Source organism: Centruroides sculpturatus, unplaced genomic scaffold (genome assembly GCF_000671375.1).
Source record: "Centruroides sculpturatus isolate CEXI.00-Female unplaced genomic scaffold, Cexi_2.0 scaffold10, whole genome shotgun sequence".
Taxonomy (NCBI): domain Eukaryota; kingdom Metazoa; phylum Arthropoda; class Arachnida; order Scorpiones; family Buthidae; genus Centruroides; species Centruroides sculpturatus.
Genome location: NW_019384396.1, coordinates 1,792,377 through 1,809,443, shown reverse-complemented (window position 1 = coordinate 1,809,443; position 17,067 = coordinate 1,792,377). Strand labels below are relative to the sequence as shown.

Genomic DNA, 17,067 nt, shown 5'->3' with positions numbered 1-17,067 from the left:
AAACAAACTATCAGTGGCATGAAATTGCTGCTGGTATCTTGAAATACATTTAGGCAATTCTATCAATGATATACAGGCATCCTATTTTCTGGAATTCAGGATAAAGGGAAAAGTAGTAGCCAACCCTTGGTTTCAGATAAAGATATGGATGGAATACATATAGAAATACTGTAGTACATGCAAAGCTTGAAAAAATCAGTTCCTACAAGTTCAATTCAAACTGGGTATTCCACAAACACTGTTTTAAGGAAGTGACTTCATATGAAGCCATATCATATGGCCCTACTTCAACTCTAACAGCCGATGACCCACCTTATTTGTGCTAGGAGGCAGTTTTTTTTTAATATACAGGAGGGTGCAGAAGTAGGTATACAGTTGAGAATCTGAAAAATACAAATGTTTGGTGTTCATTTTTATTATCTTTTATTAGTTTGTATTCCTTATTTGTGATTTAATTTATATATAAAATTAAATGTTTTTTCTTCCTATTTTCTCCATAATATTTTTTTTCCATAATAACAACTGTATACCTACTATATATACAGGGGGCTACTATAGTAATGCATCACACAATATAAACTTGATAGTTTCTGAATACATTTAAGCAGAAATGATGACAGTTGAAGCCATGACATTCATTTTGAATTATACATAAAATAATCATTTTAATTTTAAATATAAGGAATTGATAATGTTATAATAGCTGGACTATTTTCCATTTTAAAAACAACAGTTTCAGATATGAGACAAATGATGAAACAGTTTTAATTTAAGAATTAGTGTTTTTTCAATATAGAAAGTTGATTATAGAGGTAAATAATTATTTAACATTGCTGATTGCAATATTTTTCTTGTCATTTCAATTAGCACTTATATTTTTGTTCATCTTATCCCATTTTCAAGGTTTGATAATCACTACAGCAACTTATCCAGTTTAAACAAAACAAGTAAAATAGTCTTGTCCCAAATACAGTCTTGCTATGTCTTGGAGACTCACTACTGAGTGGAATCACTTTGATGCTGAAGGTGGGTCTCGTTCTCATTCTCCAATCTTCTTTGGTATCGCTGGTTTTGAGTGTGATCTTTCAAACTTCGCCAGCCACGACCATGAGGTCATCCATGATGCATTTTTGGTGAAATTAACCTATCCAATTTTGAAATTTCTCAACATTGCGTGTCGCCCTGGGTTGAATTTTTCTCGATGCCTAACAAAAATTTCCCGTTTTTGAAAAAAATAATCCTGTCTATCGTATTGTCAGAAATTATTTTGCACAAACAATATAATTTGTTTTTTTCTACATTTATTTATATATATATATATTGAAGTTAGTTTTAATATAAAATTGTAATGACTAGTGCCATCTAGTTTGAAAAAAGGTTCCTATGTTGAAACGAGATATCTCGGGTCAACCAGTCAAACTCAGCGACCAGAGATATGTTGCGAATAACATGGAACAGGTAAATGGGTTTTTTCAAAGATTCGTTTATCAAAATTTGATTTCTCATTTCAAACTTTCCAATGCACGCATTTGTCAAAATTCGATTTTGCAACATTCACATTTCCAACGAGCAACACATGCACAAATCCTGCACAAATCCTGCACTACTGCCCGTTAGTAGTGTGTCACTGTTTCGAATTTTATTTTGACTCGGTTCCAAATACCTACAAGTCTAGTCTTTTTTTAATGTGTGCATGATTTTGACACCTAATACTCTGTGTCAAATTGCAACTCCTAACATGTACTACTTCATACCTCTAAGCTGGTTACCCAGCAGGCAGTACAATTTTATAAACAAGACATAAAAACTACACATTTTGTTGACAAGACTAAATGCTTTATTTATTTCTTTTAATATGTTTTCAAACTACTTACTATAAATCTAATTATAAAACCAGCCATTGTAAATATTTTATATTTTCAACTTACAGTATCTATTCAGTTACTAATTTATTAATGCAGTTTCAACTCATCAGTCATATTAATTTGATTCTTGTGCTAATAATATATATATATTGCTTGATATACAGAACAAGGATGAACTAAACATTTATTATTATTATTGTAGTCCTGTGACTGAGAGCTCAAACAAATCTTGGAATGGCATTACTTTTTGGTAAATAGAATTAGAACAAAAAAATTTTGGAATGTAGACAGATAACAGATTTAACAAAACATCTTTAAACAGTTTTTTTAAAGACTATCTTGCTCAATATTGAGATATTGTTATCTCAAGGCTAAGTCATATTTCTATTCAGACCAGAAATTACAGTAATGTTAGTTTTGATTTTTATTAATTTATTTAGACTTTTATGCATAATAGTTATATCATTTTAATTTTTAGCATTATGCTATCTATGGTAGAAATGCTTCATTCTTGGACTGATACATAAGTTCTATTATAAAAATTTATTTTGTATTGTACAGTACGTATTTTTTGGTAAGATATAAATTTTTACAATTTTTCTGCTTAGTGGTAAGATGTATTTTTTTCAATTACATGTTTGTGCAGGATCAAAACATTGTCTTTTAATCTTCAGCCAATGATTAAGACCCTAGTAGTTGGCATGTTCCTGATAAGCAGGGCTGTAGAGTTACTATTTATCACCAGTATGAATTACTGTACTATTTTTTTGACTAAAGTTGGAGTCAATACATTTTTAGTATCATATGATGATTTATCATTTTGCAGTTTTGTACACCTGTACCAACGCCACAGCCGCCTACAAATAAGTTTCAGATAATGATTTTAGGAAATATACTATCCACAAATCACATATTGGGTGTTCAGCTGAACACTTAAAATGATTCAACAACCAATATATTTTAAAAATAATTTATTACAGTTTTCTTTATTATAAATTGTAAAAATCACTACAGTGATTTAAAAAATAGTGGAATATAAGAGATTCATATGCAAGAATATACTTGGCATGTATATGACAAAATTACAAAACCTTACTAATACATTTATTTAAATAATAATTATAATAATTTGACTGATAAATAAGACACAAAGAGTGAGAAGAAAATGCTCAAGATAGATCCACTTCTGAGACTGGCCTCGTTGCACCACTGATCAAAGTCACAAAAACAGTAAGTGATGTTTGTCCAGTAATCCCTAAAAATAGAGTGTCTTGTTAGAATTAGAAATCTTACATTTATTAATCTATGGAAAAATTATTATGCTGTGTTGAATATTCTTTTCTATTCCTTAACACAATTTGAAACAACCCAGAGTTCCCAATAGCCATGTGTGCATACTGTCGTGCTTAACAATTCAGAATCATTGACAAAAATTTTTGGTGGTTTGTGTTGCGCACACAACTATTTTGTCTATTTCTTGTCTTCCCTCCAAAATGTCTAATTCTGAACTTCATTTATAATACTAGCAGGTGCACACTATAATATCATGTATGTATTAATTAAATTCTTTTTATATTGCAATGTAGATTGCCTTTGTTAACATTTAAATATATTTAAATTATTTTGAACTAATTTTCACTACAATTTTGATTTGTCCTAAATATCCATTTCACCATAGTGCAGGAATGCAGAATATGTCCAATTGCAAATACAAAGTTGGGGAAAATTTATGGCAGAAAAAATGAGTCAACAGACACAAAAAGTGGAGTAGCTTTTCAGCTAAGCCTATAGACATAAAAAATTAACCTATCATTGATTGCTTCTGATCAGTTCAAAGTAAATTGTTACGAACTAGCAGTAAGGTAAGAACAATTGAAATTTGTGGTTCCTTTATAGAACCAAGATTTCAATTTTTACAAAAAACCAAAAGCAAGACAGAGCTATAAAAAGAACTTAAAAGAAAATTCCTATCAAGTAGGTGAAAATTTGCAAATTAATGATAGATTTCATTTTTACTGCAACAGTCATGCACTTAGTTTTTTTATGTTTAAAAACAGTGTTTACTGATGCCATTAATGACCTATTTTTAATTATTTCAATTTAATTTCTACTAAACATATTACATCAAGTTTATATAATTCTATCCTATGACAAAGAATACTTGAAGCACATGTTATTAACATTAATTAAAACTGGCTGCACAATACAAAACTGATTATAATTAATAATTGTTACATAATTTGGAAAAATCAAATTAATTTATTCCTAAAATGTTTGTGTGCAACATATTTTCAGGAAAATTTTTTCCAGAAAGTAATGTTGTACTCCTAAAAATTAGGAGACCATAAAGATTGTCAATCCTTATGTCCAAAAAAATATAATCTAAACTTAGAACAGTACATCTTGAAGTGTCACTATCACCTTCAAAGATAGCAGATCATAGGTTTACAATAAATATTAGTGTGGATTCTGCCATTTGTAAAAATCTCAGCAATCAGGTCCTTATTAGAGCAATGGCTGTATGCTCATCGTATTGCCAACACATACATTGAACTGAAATATATTGAAAGAAATGCCAAACATGGATTTTCTACAAAATTTATACGTAATTAATGCCTTTAAAAAAAAACAAGAGCTACATCTGTCCAACTGGCATTTAAGAAGAGAGTTGCATTATTTTCCCATTTTAAAACTAGCTGACTTTGTTCATGTCAGCTAGTTTTAAAATGGCAATACAGGAATACCTTGCATTACGTCATTTTTCGACTTAAGTCGCCTCTCCTGGAACCAATTACTGATGTAAGTCGAATTTACTCATCACTAAAAACACCAATATTGAGCACTTAAAGACTGCTAAATAAGATGACAAAACAGAAACACAGATGTTTTCATGTTTCGTTCTGTAGGATTTATGATAATTATATTAACATTTACTGTAAATGTACATATTTTAATATGATTTTATGTGCTTTAATGCTTTTCTAGTGATATTACAACTTTAATATTTGTGCGGACGGACGTAAAGTCGAATAAAATGACTTAAACTTGATTTTTATTTTTCCATATATTTTTTGACAAACGACGTAACTCGAGGTATACCTGTATAAACATTGCATATAGGCATCATATGACATCATGTAGAATTCCAATCAGCCTCAATAACTCCTCTGATGTTTACATGATTCCAATTGAGAACCAGCGTTTTGGCGTGAGTCTAAAAGCTACTGGATGTACTTTGGCACAAAGGACTAAGGAGCATAAATACACTGTTGAAAAGCATCTCAATACCACTGCATTAGCAGCAAATGTCAACGAATGAAATATAAGGATAATCCTGGCCTCTTCCCATTTTAAGTTCCTAGAACTCTTGCAAAATAGGTAAGGTTTCTGGTCAGCTTTAAAAATTTCTATGACAGGAAATTTCCATGGAAGTCCATTTATGAAATAAAATATAAAGTTCCAAATTACAATTGTTTTTGTTTATATTAAAATGGTATGAAAGTGCTAAAAATAGGCTTTCTTCAGTGAATTAGACAATGATATTAGGTCAAACATTCTGATTTATTAAATTTACTGCTGGAGTTACAGTATTTCAGAATATTAATGTTCAGAAAGACCACCTTGTAGAGATTGGTGGGATGAGCATTTTCTACAAAGTAATCTAGGATCAAAACAAATATTAACAGCCCACAGAAAATTTGGACTCACTACCTTTCCTCTGGGGATAGAGTACAATGTATGAAACCAGAAGCAAAGCTATTGGAGTAGGAGCACAAACTCTAAATGCTGGAACCACTTTATTCCCCTTAGAATTGGTGTCTGTCCTCCCAATGTCAGCAAATTCTACTGAATAGTGGGCAAAGCTCTACCAAAAAAAAAATTTTTTTGGGGGTTTTTGTAATTAAAAGAAAAGAATACAGCAACATAAAGATTTGGACAGTTGGGGAGAACAGAAGACAGCTATCTTTCTTGACTGACTGACTATGAATTATCAATATCAGCCCTGTATGAAACACCAGTGGAATCGAAGAACTGTCCATATGTATCATTTCAATTTTCTTTTGATACTATCAGAGAATGACAGAGTAGGACAAAATTTGGTTCACCATAGTACTCTAGGAAAACTGGTGGTCACTACTTTGATTACTGATATTTTTTGCATATATATTACCTGTAACTCATCCCAAGACAGAAAAGATTAATCAATGTGAGGCATGATGATGGTTGTATATATGCACAGGATATTTATTTATTTGACATTCAGTTATGTCAAAAAAAATTCATAAGAACATTTCCTTTAATTTTTTGAAATCCCAAAAACTTTGCTAAAGGGAGAATAGATATTCTTCCTTTTCTTTACCCTGCAATTGTTAATTTTTTTGGCACACTACTTTCTTAAATAAAAAAACTTAGGACTTGCATTTCTTAAAGAATATTGAAAATTATCATCAATCATATAATACATCTTAATTACAAAACAATACAATATAATCTTACTGACTATAAAAAAATTAAATGAAAAATGTAGTTTGTTAGTTATTATTAGATCATTGTAAATTTTACAATAGTAGAAATTTTAGTAATCCCAATTGTATTACTGAGTGGATAATAAGGAATTGTAATTTACTGTAATGTATTTTTTTAGTTTATAAAAATTCTTAAAATCTGCCATAATTAAAATCTTAGTAAAAGTAAAACCTTAACTAATTAAAATACTTTTTAAATGTACAAACTACTCAAACTTAAGAAAGATTAAGGTGTTTAAGACTTATGTAATTCTAATTCAGTGTTTCTAGAATATAACATATTTTTTTTTTAAGTATAAGATGATGACAAATTAAAATGCAAAGTATGAGAAAAAGTTAAGTGAAAACATTCTGTTATGCATCAACGGTTGGTTCATAAAATAACCCAATGTGACACTAGCATCCTCATTAGGGAATCAGCTATTACATAAAATACAAGTCGTTACATGGATTTTCACGAGGGAAAAGAACTGTCAACAATCTAAAAAAGATAAGTTTATGGACAGATAAGGAAAATGTGCAAGTTTTGAAATGGAAACCAAAATATTGAGTTTGCTTCAACGTGCCACAAATCATTCAAGCCGATCAATACATCACTTCATACGCAACAGTGAAAATCAATAAGGGATGGTGCAACAATCTTGCACACACAACTTGCCTACAGAAAGTTATGCACCAAATGAGTTTGTGGACTCATTTGGTGCATCTGAATGTTATACAAACCACATGCAAATGTCACCGAACGAAATACAAGGATAAAATGGATGCATGTCTGTAAAACTTATCCCACCATCATCAATAAAATGATCTGATTTGTAGAGCATTATTATGGCCAAAGATGAGTCATGGTATCATTACGTACCCGTTGAAGCAAATGTCACTGCAACCATGCAAAGCTCCATCACAACTGATCATGAGGAAAGTGATGACGGATATTTTTTCTTTGACTATCAGAGTTTGCTGTAGATTAATCATTGCTCAAAGCTGGAGAAATTCAATATAACACACTGAAGGTTACACACTCAAGCCAGTATGTCAACTTTTGCTGGACTGCCCTACTATGTGACTATTAAAACAACTCTGATGCTAAGATTCAGTAGGTAGTTGTGAAAATCTTCCAGCAGCAATCCACTGACTTCTGTTCCATATTCTTCAGCTAATATACAAATGAGGTAAGTACTTATCTAGAAGCTAAAGCTGCCAATTGCCATGAACTGAGGACAAATAAATTAAGGATATATGAGAATATTCAACCTTCCTTTGTATACAGTTGTACTTAAAAGAAATATATCATAAAAATAAAGGCACTATCATTTATCCTTGTTTATTTAGAGTGTAAATCAATAAAAACTGTTCCTAAAGGATGGCTTTAATTATGAAATTCAGTAAGAAAAGCAACTACATAGAGAATTTATTGGTGAAACTATAGTTTGAATATACTGTATATGAAAGCAACTAAAATGTTGGCAATTTGTAACTGAAACAAAAACATTTTAAACTTTGGAATATAAACTTATTTTCCATAAACATATCAGTGGCTCTTGAAATGTAATCGCAACAACAAAAAATACCTTAAAATGCTTTTAAATTTAAGATGAGATGCAATTTCAAATATTATTCCTTTATCATTCATTTAATCCAGTTTACCAGACATCTTTTCTGTTAAATGGAGATGAGATCTGAAGATGACAGTTAATCTCAAAAATGTAAAAATAAATTGATAAATTTTTTTTTTGTTAAATAAGCCAGAGGGATACAGTATGTTAGATGAAATGTTTACAAAAAAAAATTATACCTTGTTATGAAAAATATGAAATTTGAAAATAATTTACCTTCACTTTTCCATTTTAGCCTTAATTTATAAACCATATTATTCTCTGCCAAAAATGTGAAACTAAACTTAATTTTGAATTTAAATTGAGTAGAACAACAGTAACATGAAAAAACTTTATAGGTTGTTTCATGCTAAGAGCTGTCTGCCAACCAAAAGGAAATCTAGAATACTTAAGAGTAAATTCCTGCAACCCAAGATATATTGCATATCCTGCTAAATTTATATGATCTATATCCTTCACAGACTAACATACTCATCCTTGTTATTGCACATCACAGCAACTAACCAAGATTTATGAAACACACTTAAAATTCAACAAGTAAACTTTTTTAAACTACAAATCAAGACAGTTATAACTAAAATTTTTTTATGCTACAACAACAAAGAATTTACCTTTTCAGTTCAAGCTGCTTGACGGTATTTTCCACATAGACTGCCAGTTTTGGCTGTGCAGCTGCTGGACGGCAACCCTCAAAACGATCTGCAGGTATATCCTTGCGCAGCCCTTCCAAGTTCGATAGACATTCTCTTGTTATTAACTTTTCAGCTGTGTTAACAAAAGACCATGAAATTTATTAAACTACTTTTTATGGCAACAAACTGACAATTGCATAACTATTGTCACTTTTATTTATAGAGATGTCATTTCTATCCTGTAAAATTAATATTCAGTAGGAAACAAATTATGATTTTTGTTTGAAACAAGTTAAATTTAAATATTCTCAATAAATAAATTCCATATTAGATATATGTTTGATGGAATATATTCCCATAAGAATACTGTACTTGGCATTTTCTCTGAAAGTTAACTGTCTCAAAAATTAATGCAATAAAATGATAATGTGACTGAAGATATTTTGGATGATCTTCAAAATAAATAAATAAATTATTTTTAGTTGTGAAAAAATATAAAATTCTAGCTTTAAAAACATGCCATTATTTGGCTCTTGTAGCTCAATTTAAAAATTAATTATTTAATATATAGGCAGTCCTCAACACAAAACTTTATTGTCCAATAAAAGCTGGATAATAAAGTTTCATGTTATAAAAGTTTATTCCCAGAGTTCTAAAATTAAAATCTCTTAATGTAAGAAAGTTTTACTTTTCTGCAGTGAATATATCACAAGCATAAAACATTAAACCATGGTTTTAACATTTTAAATAAACAAACTATATAATAAAAATTAATTATCAAAATCAAAACTGTCAATACATGTCACCAAACAATATCTTGAATTTTTTTTATACATTTTTGCCAGTAAACAAAAGTGCAAATCTGTGATATAAAAAATGATTTAGAGATATCAAAATATGTATGAAAGAACACATATGAAAGTTGAGGAACGCTTGTACACTTTGGAACCAGAGGAAGGTGATACAAGGTTACTCCCGTGGGAGTAATCCGTCCTGTTTGTTAGTATATTAAGATACATTGGTTAGTAATAGTAATTTCAATGTCGGTTAAATCAGAATTTTATGGATTAATAAACAAGATCCACTATTCATAAAAATTATACAGGGTGTCTACAATTTATTGACTAGATTAATATAATCTTGTCAGGGAGATCATCTGATTTGTGAATAAGAGACTAAACTGATTATTTTTCATTTTCTAGAAGGGACATTTGCATGTGTAGTATATTTGATTCATCATAGGATGCATATCACATGATTGCAGTTAGCACCTTTTTACCAAAATTACATGAGATTTTTGGTATTACTTTCTTTTTAATAATTTTAGCAAAGTAATCTCTAATACCGATTTGTTTTTAAAAGTTCATAGTGAAAAGTTGTTAGTAATTTTATGTTAATTGCATCTTGGTGACATGGTTTGCACATTATTTAACCAGTGGTTTAGCATTAGTTATTTGGGAGACAATCAGATTAGTCTCTATCCACAAATTGATTATTTTTCTTTTCTAGGTAAAATATAGCCTACTTGTAATTTTTATTTATTTATTTTATTTTTTGGATAGTTACCACTTTTATGTTTAGGATTGAATTTACTTTTTTGATTTACCATTGTGTTTTAGTTTTAAGTTGTGTTTATTTGTTTTGTATTAATGGATATATTCTGATCTTGTATAATTTTTTGTATTCTTGCATCGTGGTTGTACCAGTATGCTTAAATAAATAAAGAAAATAATAATCTTGTCAATAAATTTTAGACATTATTTATTAAATATAACATATTTAATAAAATACAAACCATAAAAGAAAGGAAAAATGGTTTTTCAAAAAATATATTAAAGTTGTCACAATGCAAAGTCATCTAAAAAATTTACTAAACTTCAGCATAGGAGCCTGTAAAATATCAAATCTAATTGATTTCTTGTTAAGCTTTTTGGCAGTATATCTTAGGACATCGCTTCCATCGCACAGTTGAAACACCATTACCTGGTGTTTCAACCATGCAATGTCAGTAACCTTTTTTGTATATACCCTGTCCTTTACTTATATCCTTACAAAAAAAAAAAAAAAAAAAAAAAAAAAAAAAAAAAAAAAAAAAAAAAAAAAAAAAAAAAAAAAAAAAAAAAAAAAAAAAAAAAAAAAAAAAAAAAAAAAAAAAAAAAAAAAAAAAAAAAAAAAAAAAAAAAAAAAAAAAAAAAAAAAAAAAAAAAAAAAAAAAAAAAAAAAAAAAAAAAAAAAAAAAAAAAAAAAAAAAAAAAAAAAAAAAAAAAAAAAAAAAAAAAAAAAAAAAAAAAAAAAAAAAAAAAAAAAAAAAAAAAAAAAAAAAAAAAAAAAAAAAAAAAAAAAAAAAAAAAAAAAAAAAAAAAAAAAAAAAAAAAAAAAAAAAAAAAAAAAAAAAAAAAAAAAAAAAAAAAAAAAAAAAAAAAAAAAAAAAAAAAAAAAAAAAAAAAAAAAAAAAAAAAAAAAAAAAAAAAAAAAAAAAAAAAAAAAAAAAAAAAAAAAAAAAAAAACAGAGAATGAGATCTGTGGAATGAGGAGCCCATAGAATTGAGCAGGAATTCCATTGACCAGGAAATTTATTGTCCAAGAATTTGTGATTGAAGTTTTATCATGAGATATCTATTGTTTCTTTGACAACAATTCAATCACAAATTCTTATTAAGCATCTTAATCCAGTCAATGAACAGCAGATTCTAACTTACGGTCAGGTAACTCATGAGTAAGATGATTCATAACTTAGTAAAGTAAATTAATGAGTCAACTTGTAAAGTGAGCCAATGTGGCTTGGTGACTCAGCTAAGTTTGTAGAACTGGTCATTTGACTCTGAAAGATCGTCTTCAGCTCAGAAAGAGGTTGCTTAATTCTAAGAGGCTACTAGAGCCGTAACTGTTCACAGCTAATTGACCTCTTGAAGGTTTTCTATTCTTATTGTTTTAGCATTTTAGTCTATATATCCAGAACTTTATTTGGCTTTAGCTATTCTTTTACTTTTTAACTGAGCTAATCAACTTTGATTTGCTTAGCTCTTTTATGCAATATTAATTTTCATGTAGTAAAATAATTAATATAATTCTTTTCCTATATATAATTCATGTTATAAAACACCTAATATTGGTTATTTAGATTATAAAGTTTTATAAAATAAAATGTTATTTCCATAAAAATATTGTAGTTTATTTTAATGAAATATATCTTTAAATAATATGTTATTAAAACAAAAAATTATTAAATTATATTTTTTTGTGCCCATTCAGTTCCCCCTTAGACTGCCATATTGAATTACTTTATATGTGTATATTGTAGAAATTAATAACTACATTAAGAAAAAGTAATTTTTTTAAAAGGTCCATCCCTTTAATTAAAAATTCTGCATACAGGTCTAGTGAACTGAGTGACATACAATGCAATATGATAATCTACTTGAGATAGATAATATGCCAAAAGAAAGTTTCCTATAGTTAAATTATAATTTATCCTAGATTTCTTTAAGGATTTTAGAATATAAATTATAGTTTTTATATACATCTATACATGAATATCAATATCACTATATAAAATTTCATCTCTGTTTAAATGTTATTTAATGAATGGCTATTTGTACTGTACATATTAAAAACTGACAAAAAATAAAAATCAACTTGCTTGTTAATTTGTGTACATAAAATTAATTTTAAATTAAAATAACATTACCTCCTCTTCTTTCAATAATTTTAACACATTTGTCATTGTCTTTGGGACAGGTGATGGAATGATGAATCCTCCAGTCTAAATAGTCACCACATCCGGGTTGGGTGCTTACACAACTGTAACACCACAGACTTTCACTACCTCCTAAAAAGAATTTATTCAGATTTATAAATAAAACTTTTTCATTTATTCAAAAACATTTTATTCTTTATTATTTTTCTTTAGAACTAATTACCATATTTTTTTGTAAAAATATTAATAATAATCATCTCTTAACACCATATTAATAAAGAAAATCTTGACAATGCAATAAGAGACTACTATTATTCTAAGATCTAGGTTCAAATATGATCAAGTATTTTGTAAATTAGTGATTAAAATATAGCAGGATGCCTCTTCAACACTACCTTATAGAAGTTTTGAAGTGTACAAAAAGTCAAGTACACCAATGATCCCTTTGAGTTATAGTAGTAAAACTACAAAAGGATTTCCAAAGCCAGATGGAGCAAATGAATAGGATCAAAAGAGACACCAGATTAGGACTGTATCAAATTAAAATACAGTATTCACGTAGAATGCAACTTTATATTACTTCTGAATTCTTTAAATTTAGAGACAATTAATTACTACTATATTTAAATGTAAATCCCACATGACCCCTAGATTGTACAAATCCAGTTTATTAGATGAGAATTAAACTTTTTTTTCAAATAAAGATTGTGTTAATCAATGTTTGTATTAAATTCCATTAAATAAGGCATTCAAAGATGTTTTAAGATTAACACCAAACAATTGCCTACAATCATTTGGCATTACTGGAATTTAAAATGTTATTTTTAAAATTCCTGAAATTTTATTTAACAAAGTGGCTATTTATACATACAGTATGTATACTCAATTGGCTATTTAGTACAATTGAACCAGAAGAACCTAAAGAACAAATTCAGTCTAATAAGGAGTCCTGTTCAAATCAATCAAATAAAAATTTAAAATTCAAAACTAAAATTAAAATACAGAATAAAAAAATAATGTATTTATTTTACTTTATTGGTATATCTGTTACCGCTAGAGCTCGAAATCCGTTAATGTGCGCATTACCTAGCTAATCTGCAGATTAACTAGGGTGATCCGTTAAAGCTGCGAAAATTATTCCATTTCTCAAATTACCTAGGTAATGTTCAGATTATCTAGGTAATCTGCAAATTACCTACTAGGCACTCGGTAAAGTGAAAATAAGATTTTTGCTGGAACAACAGCAACGTTTCTGTACGCTTAAATTAACATAATGTTATTTATTTAATTTTCAATATCTAAAGAATCAAGTTAATACAATCAACAAATTAGTTGATTGAATCAATCATCAATCAATTAAAAAAACTTTAATACAAAAATCAAACGGTTTAAAATATTACTACAATTAGGGAAATGAATTTGCAAAACATATGATAAAATTGTACTTACTTATTAGTGCAATCTAAAGATTGGTGACACTTTGAATTACGTAGCAATTGGTTTTTGCGACAAGCACGCCTATTTGTGGTACATTTAGATTTGCAGTCACATTTTCTGAAACCCTGCCCAGTACCAAGGGATTGTTTTATTGCTGTTTGACGTAAAGATATTTCTACAGCAGGGACATCCATCTTCTTTCGTTAAAAATCTCTCTTTGCAAACACTGAATTCAGATTTTGCATACAATTGTTTTAAAATACCTGTTTTAGTATCAAGTTTATAAAAGCCATCCTCTGTTTTACTAAGAACCACAGCTAAAATTGAACGTGCATCAGTTTTTGCTCTGTCTTCTTCGGGTACTTTAATTCTCACAGCGAAACCTTCATCGACGTTTGGGTGCTTTGCATTAGAAACTGCTAACATTTTCTTTGCTTGCTTTTCTAAACATTTCTTGGCTTCATCACGCTGTATTTTCTGATCCATATTCTTTTTACAGATGATGCACAATACATTCTTACCATACCCTTCCTCTTTAGGATCTACTTCACCACAAACTGCGTGAACAAACATATTACACGATTTACACTTGTGAGCACTTGATGCTGCTTTTGAGCAAACAATACAGACTATGTCTTGTATAGTGCTCTTTACAGGCTCCGTACGAAACTGTGATGGCGATTCTGCTGAAGTTGAGAGTAACTCAGTGATGACTTCTTCAACTTGCAGAGGCGATTCCTTGGAGGTGCAGGGTAACTGAATATTCTTCGTGACTGCATCATCAATCAACGGTATAGAAGGCAGTTTAAGATTACTATCGGTAAATTCTTGTATTTCTATAGGTGATTCTGTAGAAGCGGGGGATAACGGAATGTCCTCTTGAGTAAGATTTGACTGTGATCTCATAATCACAGTCTCTTGTGAATCTTCTAATTTTTCAAGGTCTTCTTCAGTTTTTATCGAATGTCAAACAATTCTCCGGCATGGACAAACTTTTTCAAACCTTTCTCGCGCATCTGACAACGGCTCAATGAGTTTTTCACAGCCTCGTACAGTCAACACATCACACCTTTGAATTATTTGATAATCTCGAGATGATTCTTTCTTCTTGGAAACTTTTATTTGCTTTACATCTTCAATTATGGAATCATACTTTGGTTTGTTATTAAAACACTACGTATTATATTTTAAATCTTCGCTAAAGAGGTTTGCGAAGAATCTTTTCTTGATTTTACTCACCAATTCGGTGCTTGCTTGCATTCTAGGATTTAAATTTATCTACGTAAAAAGAAGGAGTGGGGAAAGGAAATGAAAGAAACAAACTTTTGAACTTTAACGATACGGAAGCCGTTAATGTGCAGATTACCTAGATACTCCGCAAATTACCTAGGTAATTTGAGAAATTGAACAATTTTTGCAGCTTTAACGGATCACCCTAGTTAATCTGCAGATTAGCTAGGTAATGTACACATTAACGGATTTCGAGCTTTAGCGGTAACATACCTACCAATCTACTTTAAATTTCATTACCTATATTTCACTGATTTAATGATACTTCATAGTTTATTGATTACTTTATTGAACAACATTGTAACTGAACTTTTAATAAATAAAACTATAATTATTTATAATTGTGTAGTTATTATCAAAATATTAATTGTAATAATAGCGCATACAGTCATTATCTGGCCGGAATATAGGAACATACAATCAGTATGTATAAATAGCCAATGGCATATGCATACTGTATGTATATGCCACATCCAAATTTTAAAAACAACATAATAGTAACAGATTAGTTTTGTATCAACTATAAACATTTGTCATATATAATTTTGGGGAAACTTTTAACCTAAATTTTGTCATTAATGTAGAACTGTATATGGTTTTACATTTAAATATATATACAGTTGTCCCTTGATAGTCCGACGTTTTGTAATCCGACATGCTCAGTAGTTCGACGCACCTCCCATGAAGGTCACCGTAGTCCCTGTCCCCGTTACGTGTGTGCTTGCACAGAAGCATGTCGCTGTACTGTACATTTATTGGCTTCCATATTTCTTTTAATAAACATATTTTATTTAACTGAAATGGGTGTTTCATTTCCATATTAACCTAGGCAGCATTTTACTCATAAAACGTAGGAATATTGTAGGCTACTGCTAGCGAAACAATGCCAAATATGTAATCACTTTCAGTAATCCAGACACTTTTGGTAATCCGACACCCCTTTGGCCCCACACCTGTCGGATTATCAAGGGACAACTGTACAATATATTGTTATAGAACTATATATACATAGCTCTACTGTATTGCGATATCAAAATCTTCTGTTGATGATAATTTCTAATTTAATTTGATATTAACATACCATATTAAATTGGATATTACAGATTTAGAAGTCTCTAAATATCAAATTCGGTACCTCAAATTCTAAGCAAGATTACGTCAACAGAATGACAATTATAATTTATAAAAGGCATAATCATCATCAAAAAGTATATGTCTGAATAGAATTTGAACTTTGATATAGAACTGTGGCTATAAAAAAACCGATTTAATAAATAAATTAATTCAGGTTTTGTCATTTTGTGGATTTTCAAATTCACTTAAATTTACCATCTATTAATTCTAATCGATTCGTTTGATTGTAGATATTAATTAATTTTATAAAATCTATAAGAATTTTTGAATTTCCATCGTAGAATTAATTAACCATTTGTAATAGATTTACTTTTATCGCGTGTGACACAAAGACAGGTAAATGACACTTAAATATTGACATTGTCCCTCTCTCTTCCGTCCATAATAATAATAATAAACCTGGCATTATCTCGATGGAAAAGTATCAAAAACTTAGCATTACCTGTAATGAACAGACTTAGGACGGACAGAATAAAAACAAGCAACTTCATACTGCCACCATTGGGTGTGCCTCTTCCTCCCAGGTAACTGGCATCGATCCTATTGGTTCTTTCGCCCAGGTATTTTACCTGTAGATAACCTCTTACCTGACTGGATGTTTTTTCCCTGTTGCCACTTTGGGAGTTATAAAATTCATCAAAAATCTCGGTTTACATTTTTGATGTTTTTTTTATTCATTAGTTAAATTGGAAACATATTAATTAAAGAAACAATAATATTGTCATCAGCTCAGTTTAGAATACTGTATTTCGATAAAAATAATAAAATGCGCATAGAAAATTTTAAACAGTAACTATTGGTTATTCAAGCAATCGATTTGTATTGTATTATGTATTAAAGTACAATACTTATTTATGCATTCGGGTCTTT

The 17,067-nt window shown here is 29.2% G+C and overlaps 1 protein-coding gene across 1 annotated transcript; it reads right to left on the bottom strand.

The window, feature by feature from the left end:
- Nucleotides 1–1,596: 1,596 nt before the first annotated feature.
- On the bottom strand, nucleotides 1,597–16,838 carry LOC111618437. The gene is made up of 4 exons (XM_023359985.1): nucleotides 16,640–16,838; nucleotides 12,328–12,468; nucleotides 8,619–8,772; nucleotides 1,597–3,120 (listed from the first exon to the last, which is right to left on the bottom strand). Exons 1-4 carry the CDS (start codon nucleotides 16,686–16,688, stop codon nucleotides 2,985–2,987), a joined length of 480 nt encoding a protein of 159 aa, XP_023215753.1. The 5' UTR covers nucleotides 16,689–16,838; the 3' UTR covers nucleotides 1,597–2,984.
- Nucleotides 16,839–17,067: the final 229 nt, after the last annotated feature.

Excerpts from the sequence above, each read along its gene's own strand:
- LOC111618437 (XM_023359985.1), bottom strand. The coding sequence starts at position 16,688 with ATGAAGTTGCTTGTTTTTATTCTGTCCGTCCTAAGTCTGTTCATTACA. Across the intron at positions 12,469-16,639 it reads CCTAAGTCTGTTCATTACAG|GAGGTAGTGAAAGTCTGTGG; the intron begins GTAATGCTAAGT and ends AATTCTTTTTAG. Across the intron at positions 3,121-8,618 it reads AAGCAGCTTGAACTGAAAAG|GGATTACTGGACAAACATCA; the intron begins GTAAATTCTTTG and ends CTCTATTTTTAG.